This window comes from Equus przewalskii, chromosome 20 (genome assembly GCF_037783145.1).
Source record: "Equus przewalskii isolate Varuska chromosome 20, EquPr2, whole genome shotgun sequence".
NCBI classification, from domain to species: domain Eukaryota; kingdom Metazoa; phylum Chordata; class Mammalia; order Perissodactyla; family Equidae; genus Equus; species Equus przewalskii.
The window spans coordinates 3,752,323-3,775,979 of NC_091850.1; the positions used below are offsets into that span (position 1 = coordinate 3,752,323).

The 23,657-nt window shown below is 47.0% G+C and overlaps 1 protein-coding gene across 2 annotated transcripts in view; it reads right to left on the bottom strand.

Annotated features, from left to right (window-relative positions):
* The window catches only part of SUGP1 (SURP and G-patch domain containing 1), a 36,994-nt gene extending 13,343 nt beyond the window's left edge, over window positions 1–23,651 (bottom strand). Inside the window, exons 1-7 of one of the 2 annotated variants that reach the window (XM_070586723.1) lie at window positions 23,294–23,651; window positions 21,188–21,359; window positions 8,501–8,601; window positions 7,345–7,545; window positions 5,129–5,252; window positions 4,694–4,794; window positions 3,457–3,580 (exon numbers count right to left, since the gene is read on the bottom strand). In XM_070586723.1, the coding sequence (XP_070442824.1) occupies window positions 3,457–3,580; window positions 4,694–4,794; window positions 5,129–5,252; window positions 7,345–7,545; window positions 8,501–8,601; window positions 21,188–21,359; window positions 23,294–23,327 (857 nt within the window). In that variant the 5' untranslated portion in view covers window positions 23,328–23,651. Of the gene's footprint in view, window positions 1–3,456; window positions 3,581–4,693; window positions 4,795–5,128; window positions 5,253–7,344; window positions 7,546–8,500; window positions 8,602–17,127; window positions 17,183–21,187; window positions 21,360–23,293 lie in introns of those variants that run through there. The other variant, XM_070586724.1, reaches the window with a different exon arrangement.
* Window positions 23,652–23,657: the final 6 nt, after the last annotated feature.

Consider the following 23,657-nt stretch of genomic DNA (forward strand, 5'->3'; position numbering starts at 1 on the left):
GCGAGGGGCATTTGGGAAAGCGCTGTACTTTCCCCTCAATTTTGCTGTGAACCTAAACCTGCTCTAAAAAAACAAATCTTAAAAAAAAATTAAGAGACAAAAGCAAGGAATTGTTCAAAGAGGGAAGGGAGGAGGGAGCAGTGGCTAGATTTGAAACACATAGTTGGCAACCAGAAAGGGTCAGACAAGGATTTAGAGTTATTTGGTTTCTCCAAGAGAAGTCAACCTGGGGGATTCACCCACTGGGACAGGTGGGCAACTCCTGATGGGGGGTATTTCCTCTAGGCTCACAAGCTGCTTCCTGGCCTTAGCTGCTGGTTCATGCTGAGTCTCCTCTATGCTGCTGCCCTGAGCGGCAGTATCTGAGAGCCCTCTGTGACTCTGTCCATCTATGAGGGGGGTAAAACAGCTGCCACCCTACCATGGGCCCTGGGCACAGATGCAGGGGATTCTACAACAAAAGACCCCCTCTGGTAGGAGTGATCCTGTCCCCGGGGTTAACCAAAGTTAACACTTCCAGTCTTTTTTCAGTGCAGATTTATTTGAAGAGCTGTGATTCTATTTTCTGTACCTCGATTTAAGAAATATTTCTTAACGCAACAACATAAGGCTTTCCCGTGAGAATGCAGCAGAGTGTGATGGCTAAAGCACCTCCACCAACCTGCCTCTTGCCTCTGTTTCCTCACCTGCAAAAGGCTAGCAGGCCAGGTTGTTGTAAAGAACAACATGGCTCACACGGGTGATGTTAGAGCTGCACGTGGCCCATGGTGGGTGCTGTGCTGGCTGCTACCACCTTCGCCCACATGTCTTCCCATGGCCTTGATTCCATCAGGGAGCTGCAGTTATAGGAGCTTAGCCCACTGGGACTGGACAGTCAGTGTGTTACTAATTTTTCATGACTACAGATGGTGCTTATGATTTCTGGGGACGGCATCTCAGAAGTGGGATGACTGGGGGCCGCCCCACGGCCGAGTAGTTAAGTTCCTGTGCTCCGCTTCGGTGGCCCAGGGTTTCACCAGTTCAGATCCTGGGCACGGACATGGTACCACTCATTGGGCCATGCTGAGGTGGCGTCCCACATGCCACAACTAGAAGGACCCACAACTAAAATATGCAACTATGTACTGGGGAGGAATTTGGGGAGAAAAAGCAGGAAAAAAAAAAAAAAGATTGGCAACAGTTGTTAGCTAAGGTGCTAATCTTTAAAAAAACAAAAGAAGTGGGATGACAGGTCAAAGGACTGGAAGTTTCTGACTTCTTTACAGATGAGCACAATTGTTACAGATTGTTTCCCAAAACACAGAGTGGCCAGGGTGTGCCTGGCCAATGCGAGGAATCAGGAGGGTAGGGAAGGACTGAGAACAGGAGGAACATAAGGTGGCTATTAAATCTTGGGGAGAGAGGAGCTGCCTCACACCTGACTCCACATGGAAATTAAACAGTCTGCTTGGTACAAACTCTGCACACCTTGTCCAGGCCCAGATATCCAATCATCTCCCATTCATTCCTCCCCAAGGTGTGGAGTGCCAACCGTGGTTTGGCTCTGGCCTGGTCATGAGCATGGGGATGAGTTCTCCCAGACCATATCACTCACCCTCAGCCACTTCTCCCCCGGGTGCCCCAGGCTCCTTCCTCGCCCCCTGCATTCACTCCCTGGCCTCCATCACAGCTATACTGACAAGTTGGGTGTCCACCAGTGATGCCCCTATGTAGGGGGACAACCACACAGAGGGCCCAGAGTCACCTGAGACAACAGTGTCTCTCAGTTATGACCCCAAGGGAAGAGCCTGGCCAAGGCCGCTGAGCCCTGGACCCCTCTGACCAGAGAGAGTCCCCTGGGTTTGAGCCTTGGATAGAATTCTATAATCTGACTCGCTTTTCCTAAGATAGATTTTTGCAGTCAGCTTTACTTCTGATGAGTAACAGTAAACTAAGTTTCCTGTTTAAATAAACTTACTTAGGTAAATAGAAAAAACAAGGTGTAGTTACTTAAAGTAAACTAATAAGTAAACACCGCTTTGGGTGGTGCAGAATGGTGGCTGATAAGATACTGTTAGGAGATCCCAGGTGGGCCTCCCACTCATGCAGACCCTTCTCCTGATCTCCAGACCCAAACACCCCACAGCCCCCATGAGGGCTCCAGGCCACCCAGGTACCACACGCTGGGACATCTGAACCCCCTCAGCAGCCCTCCTCCCCAGAAACCCTCCCCCAACAGCCTCCATAGTTCCACCGGCCCCACCTCCTGATGGTTCCCCTCAACCCCTATCCGCCTAGACATGGAGTATCTGACCACCCTACATGACTGTGGCCAGTGACCCTGGAAGCACAATTGACCCGGTCACTCCCTATGCAGACTCTGCTAAGGCTCTCAGTGAACACCCTCCGGGACCTGGCCCTGCCCAGCTCCACTGGCCATCTGCACTGCACCCTGACGCTCACCCTGCACCCCAGCCATATTAGCACAACACCTGCCATCTCTACTGCTTCGCTTCCCTCTGGATGCCCTTCACTTTACTCTGCATGTAGCACATACTAGGGCTCACATGTAGTAGATTCGACGGGCTGCCTGCCCAGCATCCATTCCCACTTCCTTCTTCCTGAGTCCCTGATAATGTCTAGAGCCGCTGAATCAACCAACCTAGACTGCTGTTCCTGTACTTTTTGTTATGTGTACTGTCATATCTCCTCACTGACTGAGTTGGGACTTGTGTTACTCATAGCCAAAAGTGTCCTCATGGGTGCATCACCCCCACACCAGGTTCAGCATCCATCTCACAAGCCTCTGCAACAGCAAATGCTCCACTCCCACCCCAAAACCCCACCTCCCACCAACCGCCCCCAGAAAGATGAGGTGCTAAACATGCCGATTGAATGAATGAATGGGTGAACACAGACCCAGACTGAAGGGTTGGGATGAGTGGGTGGCTGAGGAAGCAGGGAGGCAAGGCTTCTTGTCCCACCCCCTCCCTGGAACACACGCACAGGCTGGGGGTTCCCACTCCTCAGAGCCTAAGGAACCACATTTCCTGATTTCCTGCCATTCCCTTTGTCATAAAGATGGGACCCTAAGAACGCATACAGTGAACAACGGTTCTGTGAGTTTCTGCCTCAGAGCCTGGCCTGCCCCCAGCCTGGGCTGTGTCTCTGTTACCAAGGGAGCTGGGCAAGCACTGGAGACTTTCTCTGTGAGGTACATGGCAAACACAAGGCTTCAAAGGCCTCTGTATGCCTGCCTCAGAGATGATTCGGGGCACCAACGCACACTTGAGAAATACCCAGGGGGTGGTAGAGCTGGGCTCAAGGGCCAGAAACTCCTGGACCTGAGTCCTGGCCCTGCCAACTGCTGGGCGTGGGACCCTAGCATGTCTCAGGACCATTCCGAGCACATTCCCTCAGCAGGGGGCGCTGTGACCAGGGTGAGGGGCCACCTCCCTTGGTAGGTGCCCCCCTTACCTGAATGCCTGGTTCTCACGGTTGTTCTGGAAGGCGATGGTTTCTACCTCCGGACCCCCATCCGCTATGAACCTGGCCAACTTTTCTGCAAGGTTCTTGGCCTCTTCGTCCTCTGGGGGTGAAACTTTAAGCAGGCTGTCAGTACTGAGTTCAACTCACCACACCCAACAGCCTAATTTCTGCTAAGAACCCCATGGACAACAAGAGGGGTTTATTTTAGGAACAATGCAAAGAAAAACAGGCAAATGGGAATCAGATTACTGCACTAGGACCAAACACTGGAGTTAACATTACAACATACCTCGAGCCCCCCACCCCCCACCCCTTACCACCTGGAGGTCTCAGGGGCCTTGGACACAAGCTGGGACACAGGAACAGAATGTGAGGCAAGGTCTAGGTCTGGGCTAGAGGGGAGATGGGAGTCCCCACTTCAGTCTTTCTGGCAGGTGCTGCCCCCCAGGTTACATGGGGGATAGGCCTGGCCCTCCTCTCCAGGGGAGGAGGTCAGGATGAAGGGCCACAGGCAAGAGACACAATGAAGCGACCCATGTTCAGAGGGCTCATGGTCAGGGGACCATCTTTAGGGGGCCCACGTTCAGAGAGCTCACATTCAGGAGCCCATGTTCAGAGGGTCCATGCTCAGAGGCCCATCTTCAGGGGCCCATCTTCAGAGGGGTCATGTTCAGGGGCCCATGTTCAGAGGGCCCATGTTCAGCCTAAACATCTATTTCCTTCCTACCCCTCCACTATTCCTGCACCTGGCTGGGATTTTACATCCTCAGAGCTGGAGAACAGCTAGCATCCCCTCTCCCCACATTCATCCCACCAGGATCTCATCAGTTGATTGTGTCTGTCCTCTAGGCTCCCCTCCCTGAGTGTTAGGCACTATGTTTGTCTCTAGGTGTCTTCAGTGCCCAGCATGCAGCTGGCGTTCATCAACACTTGTTAAAATGACCATGAACCAAAAGGCAAGCATTCCAACCCTCTGCCCCCTTTACACACACAGGGCTGAGTTCCTGGACACAGCCTTGACCTTGGCCCTCAGACTTGCCCACTCCTCAGAGCACTGAAGAGGAGGGTGATGCAGGCCCCAGTTTGACCCCAGCTACCTTGGAGGCACAGACCTCGGCCGTTGGCACCACCTCACACCATGGCGGCCTCCAGGAATGCCAATTCCACATGGGGCATGGTTTGTCCACATGCCTCCCCAAACCTACCACCCTCTCCACCCACCTACCTTTCTGAGAAGCTGCCTGCGACTTCTGCGCTTCCTTTCTTATCTCAGCCACCTTCTTTCTGTAGTAGAGGAATTCCCTGCTATTCTTATCATGCAAAAACCTAGAGGGGAGTTTTGCAAATAAGAGAGAGAGGAAGATGAGTGACAAGGACATGTGGACCCATGCAGTTTCTGAAGACGTGTTGAGCAAAAGCAAGCTGACAAGCAGAGATGCCTTGTCAGGGCCCAAAAGTAAGTCTCTGCGCCACTTGAGAGCCTCTTGCAACCTCTGGTGTAAATTAGAAAGCGCATGGAACAGCGTCTGGCCCACGCAAGCAAGCACCCAGCCCCGGCCAGCCTCAGTTGCTACCAGGGTTTTACTAAGAACATCTGCACATACTACCGTGTGGTAAGAATATTAAGTAGCAGTGGCCTTACCCTCCCAGAAATACTTACGAAAATGCCGGATTATCCTTGTAGTTCTCCATAGCTACTTTTTCTAACTCGGGGCCTCCTTCTGCCACAAAGCGGGCCAATTTCTCTATCACTTTCCGAGTCTCGGCTCCCTCTGGGGGTGAAACTTTAAGGAGGCTGTCAGTACTGGGGTTCAACTCACACACCCCACAGTCAACAGGCACACTCTCTCTATGGACCACAACGACAGAGGGGTGGGGGGAGAAGAGGGTGAAATGCAGGAGGTTGTCGGGCGTCCCGGGTCCATGCACACAGCACCGTGACGAGGGGGGAGTCAGTCTAAACAGTCTTTGCGAGACACACTGGGCGAGAGAGAAGTGTTTGTGCCTCTCAGAGGTTGAGCCGGTCCCCAGGCTGGGGGGTGACACGTCGGAAAACATAGTCAGCCTCCCCCATTTTTTGGAATGCTTGATTCTTTTCTTTATTTACCAGTGTTCAGTATAATAAATTGGTTCCCTTTCATCCTTCAGAGATGACAAATTCTTTTTTAAAATATCATTACAAACTCTGATTTAAACACATCGGGTGGGTTTCAATCCATTGCAATTAATGTCATCACAGAAGCTCAATCGTCCCCTCTGGTGGCCGGTGGAGCCTCTTCAAGCTGGCTCCTGAGGCTTTTGGGCATGACCCCAGGTGTCTCTGACGGCCTCCTCGCTATCTGCTGGGACAGGGCGCTCCAGGATCATCTCATACACTTCCTGCCCAGGCCTAGAGCCAGCCATTTCTCCAAGAAGTCCTGGTTTCCGTGAGTAAGTGTTTCCAGACCACCATCTGGGCGCTAGGGATGCTCACTGCAACAGGCTTAATCATTACCTCGGGGCCTTTTCAGTGAATAGAGCTATAAAGATATATTTTTGTATTTGTATTAGCCTCTGCTTTGAGCCACATGGAACTTGCTTTTGTATTTATCACTGGCCTGTTTCTGAGGCCATCTGTCAGCCACTATACAGCTCATGTCCCTTTTAGGAGAAGGAGAACTCCCAGGAGAAATTTCTCACTGTCAGTCAGTGCCTAGGAACGTTTGCTCCTCTTGGCAACAGGACTAGACACTGAGCCTACAGCCAATCTTATTTCCCTGATTGCTTGGGCTGCCAGGAAGCTGAGGGTGGGGGATATTGCCTGAGGAGACCCTCAAGAGGTCCCAGGGACATTCTGTGCCCACCTTTCCCTCTATCCTTGCCCTCCTCCCATGAGCCTGGCGATGACCCTGACCTGGGCTCTGTTTACAAGCACAGGTACTTTTCTGAGGCCACATCAACAGCAGGCCATAACAGGCCTCAAGAGCCTTGAGACACCTGCTGACCCTCGTAAAGAGGCGATTCCCAGCAGGGTACTCTCAGAGCCGCCAGGGCACCTCTCTGAGGAGACACCACCTTCCTTGGCTCTGTTGTGACTAATACTCCAAGGTTCCAAGTTGACTACTGGTCTGCTCATAGGCACGGCCTGACGGCAGCACCCTCATAAACAGCAAGGGGTCTAGAGGCTGTCATGGTAGGATAATATGGTCATCTCAGCCTATCCTCATTGTCAAGGTGACATGACCATGCCAGCCAGCCTGGAGTAGAAGTGGTTCAGGCCCAGGACTCCACAAGGCTCAGATGGCACCGAGGCCTTGTTATAAATGTGGATGGGGCTAGAAGCACTAGGAATGCTGCCACTACCACCTTATGCCTTCCTACACCACGGGGCCTGTTCTAGCTCACCCAAGGCCAATGATCGTCCTTCCCTGGGCAGGAGCGTGCACCCTCCAACCTGCAGGCTTGTACCTCTGGCCCAAACTGGAGGAGACAGGTAACCTGCATTGAGGAGCAGCACCTCTGAGCCTCAGAGGGCTTGGAGGGTGCCTGCCAGGCGGGGGAGTGGTAGAAGCTCCTCCTCTCATGTTGGACAAGGAGGCACAAGTGAATGCTCCCCCAAGAATAGCCCTGCCCTGGCTAGACATCAGTGGACAATGGGTCCCACAGCTCCCAGGATGAAGGCCACACTGCAGCCCCTCCATGTTTCCCTCCCACCCTCCCCACCCCTTCCTTCATCCCTCTCACCCCGGAGGGCCCCACCCTAGTCCCTTGGCTCAGCCTGGAGACCTGGTAGTTTCCCTGCCTGCGGTCCCAAGCACCCACACCCCTGGCCGTGCTTTCCTCTCTGACCATGACCCTGCCTGTGGAGCTGGAGGGGTGGTAGAGGAAGCACCCTACCTTTGATCTCCAGCCACTGCTCATAGTCCTCCTCCTCGTCCTCATCGGGAGACTGGAAGACGCTCGGGCGGCTGGCCACAGGCAGCTGCTTGGCATGCACATAGTTCTTCACCTGGCCTGGTGGGCTGCTGATGATGGGGGGCCTCTTCACGGTGCGGGGGAGCACACGAGGAGGGGCACTGGGCACGCTGGGCGGGGCATCTTGGCATGGAAGGAAGGATACCTGCGTTTGAGATCTGCAGCACACATTTCCCCGTCTTCCTGCCTAACCCATATGCCCTGAGCACCGAGGGGCTGGGTCCCTGGCTTCCAGCACAATGCCTGGCAGGTGGTGGGTGCTCATAGATGAGGACATTGAGGCTCAGAGATGCATGACTTTTTGTGGTCACTCAGACCAGGGAGGACACGTTGGGGCTCTGTAGGCAGCAGCCAGCAGCTCTGGCCAGAGGTGCCCCTAACGCCTGCACCCGCAGCCCAGGGACATGCTAGCTCTTCTGGATAAGACCTGAATCCCCACACCCTGCTTACAACCATTCCCTCTGTCAGTGGCAAGCTGAAGCCAACCTATTTGGGGCTTTTCAAACACAGTTCGTGACCTGAGACCCTGCAATGAAGGGCTCATACAGCCCGGGCTCCCTCTCTGTGGGCAAATTTGGCCTTGGGTTAACTTTTTCAGCTGTTCCCCAGAAAACCTGACAAAGGTCAACTGTTTCACCACGAACTTTCTCACAGTAAAAATGAGCTCTTATAGGAAAGTGCACAACCACACATATGTGTAGGTTCCCTGTGGGTGGTGATTCCTGCACCTGGCATGTGCCATGGGGCTCCTGTGGGGCAGGCGGCCCCCCAACTATATATGCGGGTCCCCGTTCCTCACACCTGGGGCATGCTTAGTCACGGCCCCTACTCCCCTCGAGTGAAACCTGGCTTATTTGTCTCCACTCTTACAGGGTGAGCACTTTGAGGGTGGGGTCTGTGCTTTCCCCCTGGCTGTTTAGGATGGGGAAGGGTAGAAAGAAGGCACTCAATGAATGTGAGATGAGAAGAACGAGTTTGAGGAGGGACCTGTCATTTCTGAGGTGCCCAGGGACCCCCACAGGGAGAGAGCTAACAGGTGAGCCTAAGCAGGAGACAGGAGGGGGGTGACCGCACTCACCTGTGCTGGTCTGTGCCTTCTGCAACTTCAGAAACTGCTGCAGGAAGCTGCCATCATTGGCAAACTTGTTGGAAATGGAAGAGTTGTGTGCATTCGCAAGCCTAGACCCGAGACAGGATACAGAGGGTGAGCCTCGGGTGGAGGGGGGCACGCCTCACCTATCCCAGCCCCACACCCATCCCAGCGTTCTTGCCTAGTAGCACCCAAAACCAGCCCACCAACATGTCTGGGGACTACTAAGTGCACAAAGCAGCCTTCAGAGTAGTAACTTGAGAACAATTTTGTTCTAGTCAAAGCAATACTACATGTATTGATGTTATCTCAACCCGAACATTGACTTTCCAGGTCCAAACGGCCTCCCCGACAAGATGGCTCAGAACCACCCACTCTCCTCCTGCAGAGGACCTGTCATACCTGGTGTTAACTAATTATCTGGGCTGTTACTGGCTCCCATATCTATCTTCCCAGCTAGACTTTAGAGTTCTCCAAGGCAGGGCCTCTGTCTGTCTGTCCGTGTGTGTGACTGTGGCTCCAGGCCTGGGTCAGCCAGCACTTCTGTGGGTATCACACATGCACAGGAAAACACCCAAAGCAATCTCTTGGTGGGAGAATTACAGAGGAATTTTATTTATTATTTTTACTTTCTTTTCTTTTTTTAACGAGTTTTACTTTAAAAATTTTTTTAAAAATCTATTTTTAACAAATCAGCACAAAAGCAAACCTAGGGCCTACATGTTTAATTCAAATTCATTTGTCCCTTTCACAGAAGTAATAGAGGCTCATTATGAGCAAATGAGAATGTAGAAAAATAGAAATATAGAAAGCAAAGGGAAAACCCCCCAAAAATCTGCTCATCTCACAATAGCCACTTTTTTTTTTAAAAGATTGGCACCTGAGCTAACAACTGTTGCCAATCTTTTTTTTTTCTTTTCTGCTTTTTCTCCCCAAATCCCCCCACTAGATAGTTGTATATATTTTTTGTTGTGGGTCCTTCTAGCTGTGGCATGTGGGACGCCACCTCAGCGTGGCCTGACAAGCGGTGCCATGTCCGCGCCCAGGATCCAAACCAGCAAAACCCTGGGCCGCCGAAGCAGAGCACACGAACTTAACCACTCGGCCACAGGGCTGGCCCCGTCAATAGCCACTATTAATACCTTGGTATATTTCTTTGATTTGCCCCCTAAATTAGAAATGGAAGAAAATAAGGCTGTGATCATAGTATATATCTCGCTTCTCCCATACCATCCTGCCCCAACCTCAGAAATTCCTTGTACATACTCCTTCTCAAGGCTGCACAACATTCTACCGCACAGACACGCTCAATAATCAGTAAAAGCTCAGGGAGCCCACAGGTCCTGCCTTCTTCCTTTAAAATTAAGTTTTATCCTCCTAGAAATGTGTTCTAATGAATTAAAAATGGAAACAACCCAAGTGGTCAACAAGGCGTACTGGTTAAATAAATTATGAGAAGTCCAGAGGACAGATGAGGTGGCCCTAAAAAGTTAACATTTGAGAGAGAAAACAATCAAGTACAACGATAAATGAAAAACAAAAAGGCAGGATATAAAACAATACCTACCTACAATGTGGTCCTACTTATGACAAAATATATTTGAATTAAAAATTGTTAGAAAAAAACATGAAAATGCACCCAGCACTTGTCTCTCAGTTGCAGGGTTATAATTGATTTTGGTTTTTCCTCATTTTCTTCTCTATTTCCCGGATTTTCTATCACATATATGAATTATCTTTATTTATTTATTTATTTTTTAGGAAGATTAGTCCTGAGCTAACATTTGCCAATCTCCTCTTTTTGCTGAGGAAGACTGGCCCTGAGTTCACATCCACGTTCATCTCCCTCTACTTTATATGTGGGATGCCTACCACAGCATGGGTTGCCATATGGTGCCATGTCCGCACCCGGGATCTGAACCGGCGAACTGGGCCACCGAAGCGGAATATATGCCCTTAACCACTGCGCCACCAGGCTGGCCCCTGAATTATCTTTAATGTTAAAAAAAAGTCAGTAAAAGTTATTTTATATGAAAGAGAAGGTTCTGCTGATAACTAGCCTTGGCATTAAACAAGCAGGGCCTTCTAGTGACCCTGATCCTGTTCTCACACTGTGTGCACCTCCCTCAGGAGGGACGAGAAGAAGGTGGGCACAATGAAAGATAAGAAAATACCTCGAAGCAGCAGCAAGTCAGCAAATGAATCCCACTTGAAAACCACCCATAGTAGGAGATACTAGGCAGCTGTTAAAAATGCTGGCTCTTGCTCAACAACAAAAAAACCAACAATCCAATTAGAAAATGGGCAAAAGATCTGAACAGAGATTTCTCCAAAGAAGAAATACAGATGGCCAACAGGCATATGAAAAGATGCTCAACATCATTAGCTATCAGGGAAACGCAAATCAAAACTACAATGAGGTATCACCTCACTCCGGTCAGAATGGCTGTAATTAACAAGACAGGAAACAACAAATGTTGGAGAGGGTGTGGAGAGAAGGGAACCCTTGTTCACTGCTGGTGGCAGTGCAAACTGGTACAGCCACTATGGAAAGAAGTTTGGAGTATCCTCAGAAAATTAAGGATAGATTTACCATATGATCCAGCTATTCCACTGCTGGGTATTTATCCAAAGAACTTGAAAACACAAAGGCATAAAGATACTTGCACCCCTATGTTCATTGCGGCATTATACACAATAGCCAAGACTTGGAAGCAACCTAGGTGCCCATCAAGGGATGAATGGATAAAGAAGATGTGGTATTTATACACGATGGACTACTACTCAGCCATAAGAAATGACGAAATACAGCCATTTGTGACAACATGGATGGACCTTGAGGGTATTATGCTGAGTGAAATAAGTCAGAGGGAGAAAGTCAAATACCATATGATCTCACTCACAAGTAGAAGATAAAAACGACAAAAAAACACACAAACACATAGCATTGGAGATTGGACTGGTGGTTACCATTGGGGAAGGGGGGTGGGGGGAGGGCAAAAGGGGTGATTAGGGTCACATGTGAGGGCATGCACTATAATTAGTGTTCGGGTGGTGAACATGATATAATGTATCCAGAATTTGAAATATGATGTACATCCAAAAAAAAAATTAAAAACAAAATGCTGGCTCTTGATGAACAGATAAATAAAATATGGTCCAGCCACACAATGGAGTATTATTCGGCCATAAAAAGGAAAGAAGTCCTGACACATGCTACAAAGCAATGAACCTCAAAAACATTATGTCCAACAAAAGAAGCCAGACACAAAAGGCCGCATATTACATGAAATATCTAGAATAGGTAAATCCATAGAGACAGAAAGTAGATTAGTGGTTGCCATGGGCTTGGAGATGGGGGATGGGGAGTGACTGCTCATGGGGGTGGGGTTTCTTTTCAGGGTGATGGAAATGTTTTGGAATCAGATAGTGGTGATAGTTGCATGACACTGTGAATATGTCAAAAATCACTAAATTGTACAGTTAAAAGGTCAATTTTATGGCATGTGAATTATATCTCAATAAGAATAAATAAAACAAAGACTATGATGGTTCTAAAGAGTTATAATACAAGGAAAACTTTTCTTTTCTTTTTTTTTTTAAAGATTGGCACCTGAGCTAACAACTGTTGCCAATCTTCCTTCCTGACCACCCCAGCCCCTCCCCCCACCCCCGCTTTTTCTCCCCTAATCCCCCCAATGCATAGTCGTATATCTTAGTTGTGGGTCATTCTAGTTGTGGCATGTGGGATGCTGCCTTAAGGTGGCCTGATGAGCGGTGCCATGTCCGCGCCCAGGATCCAAACCGGCGAAACCCTGGGCTGCCGAAATGGAGTGCACAAACTTAACCACTTGGCCACAGGGCCAGCCCCAGAAAGCTTTTCTTTTAAAAAGCGGGGTGGGGGGGGTGGGGGGGCGGCCCTGTGGCCGAGTGATTAAGTTTCCACGCTCCACTTCAGTGGACCAGGGTTTTGCCAGTTCAAATCCAGGGTGCAGATGTGGCACCACTCATCAAGCCATGCTGAGGCGGCATCCTACATGCCACAACTAGAAGGATCCACAACTAAAAATACACAACTATGTACCAGAGGGCTATGGGAGAAAAGGGAAAAATAGAATCTTTAAAAACAAACAAACAAAAAGACAAGAAATATTGTAAAAGGAAAAAAAAAAAGTGGGGTGGGGCGGCCAGCCTGGTGGCACAGTGGTTGAGTCCACATGTTCCGCTTCAGTGGCCCAGGGTTCGCCAGTTCAGATCCCAGGTGCAGACATGGCACCGCCTGTCAAGCCATGCTGTGGCAGGCAGCCCACATATAAAGTAGAGGAAGATGGGCAAAGATGTTAGCTGAGGGCCAGTCTTCCTCAGCAAAAAGAGGAGGATTCGTAGCAGATGTTTGCTCAGGGCTAATAGTCCTCAAAAAAAAAAAAAAGTAGGGGGAAAGCGGCACATGAAATTGATCACAACTTGGTGAAATAAAGCAAAGACAAACAAAAGGAATATATCAAAATGCTTGTCTTAAAGCAACTTGAATGTTTCTTATTCAGCAAGAAATTCTAAATTTTGGTGTTCTATGCTTTTACAATGGGGAAAACAACCTTATTTCCAAAGCCACCTGTATTATGCATCCACCCATGTGATGTGCCCTTTCAGCTGTCTGATCCTGGTGGTGGGATGCAGCTGCCTCCTGCTTGGAAGCAATCCTACGTGGCCCTTCTCATCTTGGTCCAAGGCGTTCCCTAACCCCAGGGGCAAGAGCCCATGAGCCCACCCACTGAAAGATCACTCAACAACTAGTGCCCACATTCCTGAAAGCCCTGAAGGTGCCCCGCCCTGGGTTCCTTAAGTCTGGCCCTCAAGGAGAAGCCACAGACTCTTAAAAAAGGTGAGAGCTGGAGTGACATCAGCATCATAGCAGAGTAAGCTCTCCTGGTGATCTCTCCCCTCCACGATACAACAAAAAAGACACTCATATTCCAACAGAGGACATCCACATAACACAAAAGACATCTGAGAGACCCCACACAGCCACATGTTGGAGGGTGGAGAGGCTGGAGCCCCCCTCAGAGGAGGTGGAACCAGGTAAGAGAAAACTTTCCTCCTTCTCCAAAAGACTGCAATCCAGGACTGCAAGTAGCCTCTGAGAGGGAAGGAAGAGGGGAGGGGGCACCCATTCACAGGAACATCAAAGATCCCTGAGGTCCCTTGCAACACAGGCCAAAGACCCCTACTGAGGTGAAAGCTATCGCAGGGGTGATTTCATCAAGCCAAGAACCCAGGAGAGCAGATAGCAAGAGCAGAGTGAGTAAGCCCACGAGAGCACGCAGAAGAAAGCACCCCTCTCCCCCACCTGCCCAGCACGAGCTCCAGCGCAGGGGATCCTGGTAGAATGCAGAGGGCTGAGAATATATGGGTTCTGAACCCCTACCCCGGAGTGATAGGTGGTAACAGCAAGCAATAATACCAGGATGTGGCAGAATAGAGCCACACCCTCTAGCAGTATCAAAATTTATATTAAATCTCCAGACCAGAGAGAAAATGACAAGTACCCAGAAATCAATCCTGAAGACACAGAAATATGTAATCTAAATGACAGAGAATTCAAAATAACTATCATCAAAAAACTCAACAAATTAAAAAAGAATGTAAAGAAACAATTCAATGAGTTCAGGAGCTACTTCACAAAAGAGATTGAAACTATAAAGAAGAACCAATCAGAAATATTAGAGATGAAAGACACAATGGATGAGATAAAACAAAATATGGATTCCCTGAATGCTCCAGCAGACATCAAGAAATACCCAACTCAATTAGGAAATGCAACATAAGAACTATAGGTATTACAGAGGGAGAAGAGAAATAAAAGGGAGCAGAAAGCTTGTTCAAAGAAATAAGAGCAAAGAACTTCCCCAACCTGGGGAAGGAGATGGAAATCCATGTGAAAGAAGCTGCTAGATCTCCTACATATATCAATGTAAAAAGACCTACCGCAAGGCATATAGTAGCGAAATAGGCAAAAATGAATGACAAAGAAAAAATACTAAGGGCAGCAAGGGAGAAGAAAACAACCTACCAAGGAACCTCTATCAGGCTTTCAGCAAGTTCTCAGCAGAAAACTTACAGGCTAGGAGAGACTGGAGTGATATATTGAAATTTTTGAAGGACAAAAACTTTCAGCCAAGAATACTGTGTCCAGCGAAAATATCCGTCACATACGATGGAGAAATAAAAACTTCCCCAGATAAACAAAAGCTCAGGGAGTTTGTAGCCACAAGACTCACTCCCCTGCGACCCTCAAGAAATCCTCAAAAGCCCTCACAGCTGGAAAAGAAGAGGTCACAAAGCCCAGAGTAAGGAGATAAGTAGGCAAAGTCAGAAAATTGTAGCTATACATCAGAAGAGGTTAGCAAATACTCAAGTACAGCATTAAAAGTAAAGGGAAGGAAAACACCAAAAACAAAGATAATCTTGCCATTTTAACCACAAACTCACAACAGAAGATGGAATAAGATGTGACAAAAACAACATAGGAGGGGAAGAGGAAGGGGACTGAATTGGTTTAGTCTAAGGAAATAAGAGGCTGTCAGAAAATGGACTATCTTATCTACAACATTTTGCATACAAACCTCATGGTAACCACAAAACAAAAAAGCAGAACAGAGACACAAGTAATAAATAAGGAGAGAACTAAGAAACCCAACATAAAAAACTACATAACTATCATCACTAATCATCAGGGAAATGCAAATCAAAACTACACTAAGATATCACCTTACACTCGTTAGATTGGCAAAAATATCCAAAACCAAGAGTGACAAATATTGGAGAGGTTGTGGAGAAAAAGGAACCCTCGTACACTGTTGGTGGGAATGCAAACTAGTGCAGCCACTATGGAAAACAGTATGGAGATTTCTCAAAAAGTTAAAAATAGAAATACCCTATGACCCAGCCATCCCACTACTGGGTATCTATCCTAAGAACCTGAAATCAGCAATCCCAAGAGTCCCATGCACCCCTATGTTCATCACAGCATTATTTACAATAGCCAAGACGTGGAACCAACCTAAATGCCCAGAAACTGATGATTGGATAAAGAAGATATGGTATATATACACAATGGAATACTACTCAGCCATAAAAAAGGAAAAAATTGTTCCATTCATATCAACATGGATGGACCTTGAGGGTATTATGTTAAGTGAAATAAGCCAGAGAGAGAAAGACGAACTCTATATGACTCCACTTATAGGTGGAAGTTAACATATAGACAAGGAGAATTGATGGGTGGTTACCAGGGGAAAGGGGGGGTGGGGGGAGGGCACAAAGGGTGAAGTGGTGTACCCACAACATGACTAACAATAATGTACAACTGAAATCTCACAAGGTTGTAATCTATCATAATCTTAATTAAAAAAAAAAAAAAACACTACATAACTGGGGCTGGCCCGGTGGCACAGCAGTTAAGTTCGCACATTCCACTTCTTGGTGGCCCGGGGTTCGCCAGTTCAGATCCCAGGTGAGGACATGGCACCACTTGGCAAAAGTCATGCTGTGGTAGGCGTCCCATACATAAAGTAGAGGAAGATGGGCATGGATGTTAGCTCAGGGCTAGTCTTCCTCAGGAAAAAGAGGAGGATTGGCAGCAGTTAGCTCAGGGCTAATCTTCCTCAAAAAAAAAAAAAAAAAACTACATAACTCAATTAGTAGACCGAAATATATGGGACAAGAAACAAAGGAAATGCAGGAGAACTGGAAAACAAGTGATAAAATGACAGCACTAAGCCATCATATGTCAATAATCACCCTAAATGTAAATTGATTGAATTCTTCAATAAAAAGACACAGACTGGCAAGATGGATTAAAGAACAAGACACAACAATATGCTGCCTCCAGGAAACATATCTCAGCTCCAAGACAAACACAGGCTCAGAGTGAAGGGATGGGAGATGACACTCCAAGCTAATGGCAAACAAAAGAAAGCATGTGTTGCAATACTTCTATCAGACAAAGTAGACTTCAAGATAAGACAGGTAAAGAGAGACAAAGAGGAGCAGTATATAATGATCAAAGGGACACTCCATCAAGAAGACATAACACTTATAAATATCTATGCACCCAACATAGGAGAACCAAAGTACATAAAGCAACTATTAACAAACCTAAAAGGAGATATTAATAATAACATAACAATAGTAGGGGACCTCAACACTCCACTCACATCAATGGATAGATCATTCAGACAGAAGGTCAAAACAAGAAACAGTGGAATTAAACAAAAAGCTAGACTAGTTGGACTTAATAGACATATATAGAACACTCCATCCAAAAACAGCAAAATACATGTTCTTCTCAAGTGTACACAGAACATTCTCAACGATAGACCACATGTTGGGAAACAAGGCAAGCCTCAATAAATTTAAGAAGATTGAAATAATAACAAGCATCTTTTCTGATCACAATGCTATGAAGCTGGAAATTAATTACAAGAAAAAAGCTGAGAAAGGGACAAAGATGTGGAGATAAACAACATGCTATTGCACAAGCAATTGATCATTGAAGAAATTAAAGGAGAAATCAAAAATATATGGAGACAAATGAAAACGAAAACATACCATACCAAGTCATATGGGATGCAGCAAAAGCAGTCCTAAGAGGGAAATTCACTGCAGTACAGGCTCACCTTAACAAACAAGAAAAATCCCAAATGAGCAATCTCAAACTACACCTAATTGAATTAGAAAAAGAAGAACAAACAAAGCCAAAAGTCAGCAGAGGGAGAAAAATAATAAAAATCAGAGCAGAAACAAATGCAATTGAAACAAAAAAGGCAGTAGAAAGGATCAATGAAACAAAGAGCTGGTTCTTTGAGAAGAAAAACAAAATTGACAACCCCTAGACAGGCTTACAAAGAAAAAACAAGAGAGAGTTCAGAGAAATAACAACGGATACCACAGAAATACAAAGGAATATAACAGAATACTATGAAAAGCTATATGCCAACAAAATGGACAATCTAGAAGAAATGGATAAATTCTTAGACTCTTCTAACCTCCCAAAGCTGAATCAAGAATAGATAATCTGAACAGATCAATCACAAGTAAAGAGAGTGAAACAGTAATCAAAAGCATCCCCCAAAAGAAAAGCCCAGGACCAGATGCTTTCCTTGGAGAATTCTACCAAGCTTTCAGAGAGGATTTAATACCTATCCTTCTCAAGCTATTCGAAAAAATCAGGGAAGATGGAATGCTTCCTAACACATTCTACAAAGCCAACATCACTGTGATACCAAAGCCTGACAAGGACAACACAAAAAAGGGAAACTACATGCCAATATCACTGAGGAACATAGATGCAAAAATCCTCAACAAAATAATGGCAACCTGAATACAGCAATACATCAAAAAGATCATACACCATGATCAAGAGAGATTTATACCTGGGATACAGGGATGGTTCAACATCCACAAATCAATCAATATGACACACCACATTAACAAAATGAGAAATAAAAACCACACAATCATCTCAATAGATGCAGAGAAAGCATTTGACAAGATCCAATAGCCATTTATGATAAAAACTCTTAACAAAATGGGGATAGAAGGAAATTACCTCAATATAATAAAGGCCACATATGACAAACCCACAGCCAACATCATACTCAATGGGCAAAAACCTAACGCCATCCCTCTGAGAAGAGGAACAAGACAAGCATGCCCACTCTCACCACTGCTATTCAACACAGTACTATAGGTTTTGTCCAGAGCAATTAGGCAAGAGAAAGGAATAAAAAGAATCCAAATAGGGAGGGAAGAAGTGAAACTCCCGCTGTTTGCGAATGACATGATCTCATATATAGAAAACCCTAAAGAATCCATCAGAAAATTATTAGAAATAATCAACAACCACTGTAAAGTTGCAGGGTACAGAATCAACTTACAAAAATCAGTTGCACTTCTAATCCTAATAACAAACTTACAGAAAGAGAACTCAAGAAAACAATTCCACTTACAATCACAACAAAAAGAATAAAACATCTAGGAACAAATTTAACCAAGGAGGCAAAGGACCTATACACTGAAAATTATAAGATGTTATTGAAAGAAATAGATGATGACATAAAGAAATGGAAAGAGATTCCATGCACATGGATCAGAAGAATAATCATAGTTAAAATGTCCACACTACCCAAAACAATCTACAGATTTAATGCAATCTCAATCAGAATCCCAATGAAATTCTTCACGGAAATAGAACAAAGAATCCTACAATTCATATGGGGCAACCAAAGACCTCAAACTGCTAAAGCAATCCTGAGAAAAAAGAGCAAAGCTGGAGGCATCACAATCCCTGACTTCAAAATGTACTACAAAGCCATAGTGATCAAAACAGCATGGTACAAAAACAGGCACAAAGATCAATGGAATAGAACTGAAAGCCCAGAAATAAAACCACACATCTATGGACAGGTAATCTTCGACAAAGGTGCCAAGAACATACGATGGAGAAAAGACAGTCTCTTCAATAAATGGTGTTGGGAAATCTGGACAACTACTTGCAAAAGAATGAAAGTAGACCATTATCTCATGCCATATACAAAAATAAGCTCAAAATAGATCAAAGACTTGAAGGTAAGCCCTGAAACCATAAAACTCCTGGAAAATAAGACAGGTAGGACACTCTTTGACATTGAACTTAAAAGGATCTTTTCAAATACCATGTCTTCTCAGACAAGGGAAACAAAAGGAAAAATAAACAAGTGGGACTTCATCAGACTAAAGAGTTTCTGCAAGGCAAAAGAAACCAGGATCAAAACAAAAAGACAACCCACCAATTGGGAGAAAATATTTGTAAAGCATATATCTGACAAGGGGTTAATCTCCATAATATATAAGGAACTCACACAACTGAACAACAAAAAAACAAACAGCCCATTCAAAAATGGGCAGAGGTTGGGGGCTGGCCCTGTGGCCAAGTGGTTAAGTTCGCGTGGGTGTGGACATGGCATCGCTCATCAGTCCATGCTGTGGCGGCATCCCATATGCCACAACTAAGAATATACAAAGATGTACCGGGAGGCTTTGGGGAGAAAAAGGAAAAAATTAAATCTTAAAAAAAAAAAAAGAAAAAAGAAAAAAAGGGCACAGGATATGAACAGATGACATTCTTCCAAAGAAGATATACAGATGGCCATTAAGCACATGAAAAGATGTTCAACATCACTAATGGTCAAGGAAATGCAAATCAAAACTACACTAAGATACCACCTTACACATGTTAAAATGGCTATAATCACTAAGACTAAAAATAAATGTTGGAGAGGGTGTGGAGAGAAGGGAACCCTCATACACTGCTGGTGGGAATGCAACCTGGTGCAGCCACTATGGAAAACACTATGGAGATTCCTCAAAAAACGAAAAATAGAAATACCATATCACCCAGCTATCCCACTACTGGCTATCTACCCAAACAACTTGAAATCAACAGTCCAAAGTAACATATGTACCCCTATGTTCATTGCAGCACTATTCACAACAGCCAAGACATGGAACAATCCAAGTGCCCATCATTGATGACTGGATAAAGATGTGCTGTATATAAATATAATGGAATACTACTCAGCCATAAAAAAAAAAGACAAAATCATCCCATTTGCAACAACATGGCTGGACCCGGAGGGTATTATGTTAAGTGAAATAAGCTAGACTGAGAAGGACAAACACCAGATGTTTTCACTCATATGTGGAATATAAACAAACACATGGACAAAGAAAACAGTTCAGTGGTTACCAAGGGAAAGGTGGTGGGGGGTGGGCACAGGGGGTGAAGGGGAGCACTTATGTGGTGACAGACAAGAAATAATGTACTACTGAAATTTTACAACGAGGTAAACTATTATGAACTCAATTTAAAAAAAAAAATGAGAGCTAGAACAGAGGTTTGTGAAAGGTTAACATTCCACACTTCAGACAGCAAAGGAAGGGGCCCGCCTCTTTGATTGTCAATCTCCAGCCTGAAATTCTTGGATCCTGTCACCCTGATCACATCACCAATGCTCAAAACTTGTGGGTCCCTCAGCATTTCTCAGGACAGGCAGAAGGAAACCCTGCCTGAGCCACCTCCTGCCTATCTCCGGAACAGTCCCTTTGGAGCAGCAGCTCAGGTTGCCTGACACATGAGGGCTCTCTCCCTTTCCTGCCCTCTGCCTAGCAGGCCTTTCCCTGCTTCCTCAACGGGCTGGCTCTGCCTGGCCTTCAGAATGTAGAGCCTCTTCTGCACCCCTTCGGTGGACGCTGCATCTGGGAACACACTGCTTTCTATTATCACCAGCAGTTCTAGGAGTAGAACTGGCACCCCTTTGCTAGGAGACCGTGAACAAGTCAGGTAAAGGCAAAAACAGAGTCTAGGTTTTTGCTCCATGCTACACCCCAGCCCCTGGCCCACAGCTGGTCAGCAGTAAATAACTGCTGGGTGAAGGAGTTGGCATGCCATCTTCTGGGCTCCCACACACCCCTTGTTTGTCTCCTGCCACACTAAGCCTCCTGAAAGAGAGCACCTGTGTCACTCCTTGCATTACCAGGCTGTGGCTGGGTGAAGGTAGCCCCTGACTGCTCTCAAAGCGGAACTCTCTGCTGGTGACCAACTAAGACCTCAGTCTGGCCTCAGGGGGCACTTACGCGCCAGGATGCGGGGGCTGAGGACCGGCCACCTGATTCTGCTTGGCTTTCTGTTCCATTTTGGCTTCAATTTCCCGTTTCTTCTGAGCAATGAGCTCTTCCTGATGAAGAATGTTCATGTTCATTTTTCCAGACTTGGGAGGAGCAACCCCAAACCACCGGTTAGCCTTTCCTGCAGAGGGAAAAGAAACACATCTGAAATCACTTTTGCTCCACAGACATGCCCTGCAGCAACTGACATTCAGATTGACATTCATACGTCTTTCCATTCATTTATTCAGCAAACATGTACTGAACTATGTATCAGGTGCTGTACTAGGTGCCAAACGAGACATGGGGCCTCTGCCCACATGGGACTCATCTCTGGCTGGGGAGACAATAGATTTGTTAACAAAAATGTAGCTGTAAAATTGTGGTAAGAGCTCTTTGCTGAAAACCAAAAGGGGCAAGAAAAAATAGTAGCAGAACACCAATACAGCTAGGGCAGCCGGAAAATAACTGTTAGAAGACGGCACTTTTAAGCTAAAACCAAAAAGACAAAGAACCAGCCTCATGAAAAGCCACATGGGGAACGATCCGGGCAGAGTAAGGAGCGGATGCAAAAATCCAAGGCTAGAAGAAGCCTGGTGCATCCAAGGACCAGCAAGGGTTCAGTGTGACCAGAGTAGACCATTCCAGGGATGGGCATATAGGGGGCAAGATAGGGAGTCTGTGTTCTACTTTAAGAGCTTCAGAAAGCGACAAGGAAGTATCAAGCTAACAAGACTCAATTGGTATTTTTATTTTTAAGATACTGGGTACTGATTTGAGAGAGTGCATAGGCAGCAAGGAGACCAGTGAGGAGGCTTGCTGGCTCCAAGCAAAAGACAATGGTGTCTTCAGAGGAGGGTGGTAGCTGTGGAGTTGGAGAAGACATCTTGAACGTTCCCAGTGGGAAGTGGACTAAAATCAAAATTCTGAAAGTTGATTTCCAAGGCCCTGCCAGAGATGGCTCCCCTCCCCACTTCCATTTCATCCTTGACTTTTTTTTTTTCCAGAAGATTAGCCCTTGAGCTAACTTCTGCCACCAATCCTCTTTTTGCTGAGGAAGACTGCCCTGAGCTAACATCTGTGCCCATCTTCCTCTACTTTATATGTGGGATGCCTGCCACAGATGGCTTGACAAGTGGTGCCACGTCCACACCCAGGATTCAAACCAGCGAACCCTGGGCCGCCAAAGCAGAACGTGCGAACTTAACCATTGTGCCACCCGGCCAGCCCCTTATTCTTGACATTTTTCAAAACGACAAGGCCATCCCAGCCCAAAGCCTTCGTACGTGCTGTACCCAACTCTGTGTGGAAAGCTCTGCCCTCCAGGCCTTCCCATACCTGGCATCTTCTTATCCCATATGTCTCCTGTTCAAAAAGGCCTTCCTTGACCACCCAGTATCAGCAGACTCTACCTCTACTCTCTCACATCATTAAACTCCTCTCTCTCTAAATATTTCTTTTTTGGTGCATTGTCTGACACCCTAGTAGAAAACAACCTTCAGGAAGGCAGGTCACTGTTTTGATTACCACTGCATCCCCAGCGCCCAGCACAGTGCCTGGCACACAGTGACTATTTGCTGAATGGGTGAATGCATCCCAGCCTAGGGGACTAGGGCTGGGAGAGAGGGAAGGGTAAGGCTTGTGGTAAAGCGAGGCCTCGAAAGACCCAGGACGGTGTGTACAGGAAGTCCGAGAGCATTTTGGAAAAGCAGCTTTTCCAGAAAGCGGGAGACTGGCCAGACAGCACCTGCTACGGAGAAAGGAGGGCGCGGGACAACCCAAGGTTGCCGCCGTTTCGGGGAGCGGAGCGCTCAGAGCAGCCCTCAAGGTGGTTATTTGGGAAAGCTGGCGCAGGGCAGACCCGGGCGACCTCAGCAAACCAGGCGGCGAGGTGGGGGGCTAGCAACTGGGTCTGGGGTCTCGGGAGTCGGGGGAGGTGCAAAAGCCACCACTTCGAACGTCCCAGAGGCTTAGATGAAGGGCCGGCGGTTACGGCAGGCTCGACAGGAAGGAGAAGCGGCGACGCGGAGCCCAGAGGTCCCAAGCCAGCACTTGAGGGGAGGCGGGGGCTGTTACCTGCAACATCCCGGTTGTCCATCTTGAGACTCATCCAATCCCACAATGCTCCGGCGCCACCGGGAGTGGGGGTGGGGCTGTTATACTGCGCATGGCGTGATGGGAGATGTAGTCCGCGTCGGCCAGCCACGCCCTACCACTACGTGGACATCGGGGGTCTTCACCCCGAGGAACGCAAACCTCAACCTATCAGCAATGTCTGATCTCAGTCCCGCAGACCAGAGGGCGTCACCTTTTCTCATACCTTTCCGGAGCACAGCCCCTCCAAATACAAACTACATGTTCCGGGATGCTCTGCGCGGCAGCTCTCGCGAGAGACGCGGGTAGCGCCCGGCCCCGCCCTGCTCGCTTGCTTCCGCCTCCT